This window comes from Corvus brachyrhynchos, unplaced genomic scaffold, assembly GCF_000691975.1.
Source record: "Corvus brachyrhynchos isolate BGI_N302 unplaced genomic scaffold, ASM69197v1 scaffold26, whole genome shotgun sequence".
Classification (NCBI taxonomy): Eukaryota; Metazoa; Chordata; class Aves; order Passeriformes; family Corvidae; genus Corvus; species Corvus brachyrhynchos.
The window spans coordinates 14,231,465-14,235,327 of NW_008239324.1; the positions used below are offsets into that span (position 1 = coordinate 14,231,465).

General features: G+C 51.6%; 1 protein-coding gene across 1 annotated transcript in view; it reads right to left on the reverse strand.

Annotated features, from left to right (window-relative positions):
- The window catches only part of LOC103620336 (hydrocephalus-inducing protein-like), a 39,200-nt gene that overhangs the window by 17,122 nt on the left and 18,215 nt on the right, over positions 1-3,863 (reverse strand). Inside the window, exons 22-26 of the mRNA XM_017740835.1 lie at positions 3,691-3,821; positions 1,619-2,432; positions 965-1,123; positions 331-527; positions 31-156 (exon numbers count right to left, since the gene is read on the reverse strand). Of these exons, the coding sequence (XP_017596324.1) occupies positions 31-156; positions 331-527; positions 965-1,123; positions 1,619-2,432; positions 3,691-3,821 (1,427 nt within the window). The remainder of the gene's footprint in view (positions 1-30; positions 157-330; positions 528-964; positions 1,124-1,618; positions 2,433-3,690; positions 3,822-3,863) is intronic.

A 3,863-nucleotide genomic window follows, 5' to 3' on the forward strand; every position in this document is an offset into this window, starting at 1 on the left:
TGGCTAGTGCCGCTGCAGGGCAGCTTGTACAGGTGCTTCATTCCCACAAGCTCAAACCTCAGTGTCTGGTGAAACTTCCCCGACTTTGTGGGGCAGAAGCGGACCTTCAGTTCCACCTCACCCTTGGCAGGCACTATCCACCGGTACCGCTTCAGCCTGGCAATTAAAGAGAAGGCTTCAGCCATTGCTAAGGAGCAAATGAAAGAGGAGGTGTGCACTCGCCATCCCACGGAGGCACTGGCACAGGTTCGCTGCAGAGCTGGGGACAATGGACCTTGTTTGGCAAGAGGATCAAGAAGCAGAGCCATCACCTCCTCCTATGCAGCTCACCTGAGGAATTCTGTGGGGAGTGAGACACTTGGCAGCATGCTTTTCTTTGCCTCTGATGAACTTTTGGGTCTTGTGGAGGGATCCCGGGGACTTTGTGTGGAGATCTGGTTCTCCTCTGGAGACTCGTCTTTGCTGGCCACTTTATCCGTCTTTGGTTGGCCCTCGGCAGAACTGCCCTTTGCATCTGGGGTCTCGGCCTAGGGGGAGAGAGAAAAGGGAGGGAGAGGGAGAGGTGAGCCGTGCCCTGAGACATCCCCATCCTGGAAAGTAAAATAGGGGTTTGTTAACCAACAGAAGAGAGAATAAATAAGTCCACCTGCCCATGGACTTGGTCTTCCTTATTGGTGTTTGTTTTACCTAGGATACCCCTCCTCACTCAGGACCCTCTTCTCAAAGGCAGTTGACAGTTTTAAGTGATTTTTTTCCCTCTTGTCTTACAGAACTGCTCTGTGTCCAGCAGAGCTGTCTCTTTTGTCCCATTCCTGACAGAAGGGAAACCTGCAGACATGGGGCCCCATCACACCCTCACTGCCTCTCCACAATGATCCTTTTCCATCCAACCTGCCCCCCATGCCCCCATCTAGCCCGGTCCCTGCCCTGGCGCCTTCAGTGCTGGCACCACAGGAGCACCCACCAGATCGTCTTCCACAGCAGCACCTTCCGGTGCAACAATGGTGAAGGGCTTCACGCACTCCACAGAGCCTGACCGCTCCTCCGGGTAGTTGACAATGGAAAGAACAGCAGTAGGGGGAAGGGGAGGCCCGTTGGGATGCAGTCCCAGATGTTTCAGCATCTAAAACAGAAGAGAAAACCCTGTTTATACTTCTGTCACCTTCATCCTCACACTCCTGCTCTAAAGGCACTGAGCTTTTGGCAATGGGGTTTTTGACTTATACAAAGTACAAGTGCTTTGTCATGCCCAGTGGGGTGAGCAGGCTTCAGAGCAGAGGCAGGAGCTACAAGTGGGACCGAGAGAGAAACCGGTCCCCTGTGTGACTCAGCTGACAAAAACAATGACCATGAGCTGCCCTGCCCTGGGACTGTTTTTAATGATTTCCAGGCTGGGAAACTCTGAACAGATGGGATGCTCATACACAGAGCACTCCCACTTTCCGCCCACCTGATGGATAGTGATAACCTCCCCACCCACATGGACGCTACAAAGCCATTGTGGAACATCATCAGGGACCTGGACAAGGCTCTGTGCCATTATCACCTGGGGAAACACAATGCTCCGGGGCCCAGGGCCACGGCAAGCTCAGGATCTGAGCCTTGCAGGGTTTTTTACCTGGTCTCCCGTTGGCAGCCTCCCACTCTTCAGGATCTTGTTAAGCATGTCGTCCATATTTGTGACCTGGATGTCCAAGCACGGCACCCCGACATGCTTGTCTCTGACTGCCCCTTCTGCAACTTCACTTTGCCTCTCCAGCTGAGATGACTGAAGACTACTGTGGCCTCCATATTTTTGTGCAGGCTTCTTCTCCACCTTCTCTTGAGGTCTGCTAGTCTTCTTCTGATCTTTTTGTTCAGCTGAAGGCTGGGATTTGTTTTCCTTTTGGAGCACAGGTAACTGCAGGGTACCCGCAACCCTGTCCCAGCAGGAGTAAACCTGTGTGACGTTCTGCTGCGATGACTCATAGATCTGAAACCTCAGGATCAAGTTCTTCTTCATCTCAGCTGGGATTTTGGCTTTCCCCTTCTTTGGGGATTTGGTTTCCTCCTTCTCTGGGATTATGGTTTCCCCCTTCTCTGGGATTATGGTTTCCCACATACTTAGGGCTGTGTTTTTCCACTTCTCTGGAGTTTTGGTTACCTTCATCTCTGGATGTTTGGTTTCCTTCTTCTCTGGATGTTTGGTTTCCTTCTTCTCTGGGATTATGGTTTCCCACATTCTTAGGGCTGTGTTTTTCCACTTCTCTAGAGTTTTGGTTACCATCATCTCTGGATGTTTGGTTTCCTTCTTCTCTGGATGTTTGGTTTCCCCCTTCTGTGGTTTTGCAGGCTGCTTCACCAAGGAGACATCCTCCTTTTCCTCCTCCAGCTTCTCTTCATCCTCTAAGTCTTTTGACTCCTCAAGCTTTTGAGCCAGCTGCTTCAGCTCCCTTCAGCAAACAAAACAGAAAACATCCCTGAGAGTCACCACCAGAAACCTGGGCTCACTGTAATCCTGGCTGGCCCTGTGCTCCATTCCTCCACCCTGAGGCCAGGCAGAACTGCAAGACCATTTCTGTGGATATTCCGCAACCCACAGAGGTTGGGAACATCCCAAGTGAGGGGAAAGATGGGAGAGGACCTCCAGGACCAGCCAAACCTAAGCCTTGGCATCGTAAGGTCTCAACTGTGCAACCTCCCTCTTAAGGCACACCCAGACACCTCCAGTCCACTGCCAAAGGCTGATCCACCATCTCTCTGCACTGATGCCTGAAGAATCCCTTCGTCTCTTGATTTCCCGGTTTAAACCAGATCACAAATTGCTAACATCTGCCCTAATGTCCCTCCTCCAATTCTTACTCGACTCATTCAGCCCCCTTCTCCCTAGGCATAGCCTGTTCCTTAGTGAGAATAATCCTATCAATCAGAAAGCAAAGGCTGCAGGAACTCCTCTCCTGCAAGACAGGCTCTTGACAGCCAGATTTCCTGCTGGAACCCAGCTGTGACCAAGGCAAACTTGTGCTATCAGTCATGGAAACCATTCGGAGCAGCCTCGTCTGTCTCCTCCCCACAAAACCAACTTCAGCCTGGGCTGAACAAAGTCCTGATACACAGGCTTGCTTTAAGCAGCCCACCCTCCCAGCTCCACACGTTTCCTGTGTGTCCTGAGCTGGGCTGCCTTGCTGGAGCAGAGCTTCTCCTGTGCTTGACTACTGCTGCAGCTGAAGGGGAGCCTAAAGGACATGAGCTTTTATGGTGTCCCACCATAAGGAGAACCCTGGCAGATCAGCATTGCAAGGACTCCATCTGTGGCAGGACCAGGATCCAAACCAAGCCAACACAGCTGCGTCCCACACCCGCCCATACCACAATTCCACTGTTTTGGTGAAGAAGGGAGATGATGAAGAAGGTGCGAATCAACATCATGGACTTAAGAGACACTTCTACAGGCAGTGCCAAGGCAAGCCCAGCCCAGCTCCCTGCAAGCATCATCTAAGCTGGAGGGCTCACCACTAAAATGGAGAAGATGATGTTCCATCTCAACAGAGGAAGGTCCCTCTTTTGGGAGCCAGGGAACTGAGAGTGGCCATCCTTGTGCTGCTTCTGGCCTTTGCTATCAAACACCTCTGAGCTCTAACAGAGTCCTTGGAGCACTGAAACCCTCCAGGGACACTACCCTGAGCAGTAACCTGTGGAAGGCTCACTCACCTCTCCCTCTGTATTTGCTTCCTTTCCAGTATTACTCCATCCGCTTCAGCTTTCTTCTCCTCAGGGAGATCATCATCTTCGTCGTCATCCAACACCAAGAGACGTTTTACTTCATTCTGATGAGCTTCATTCTGCTCATCATCTTCGTCGTCATCCAACACCAAGAGACGTTT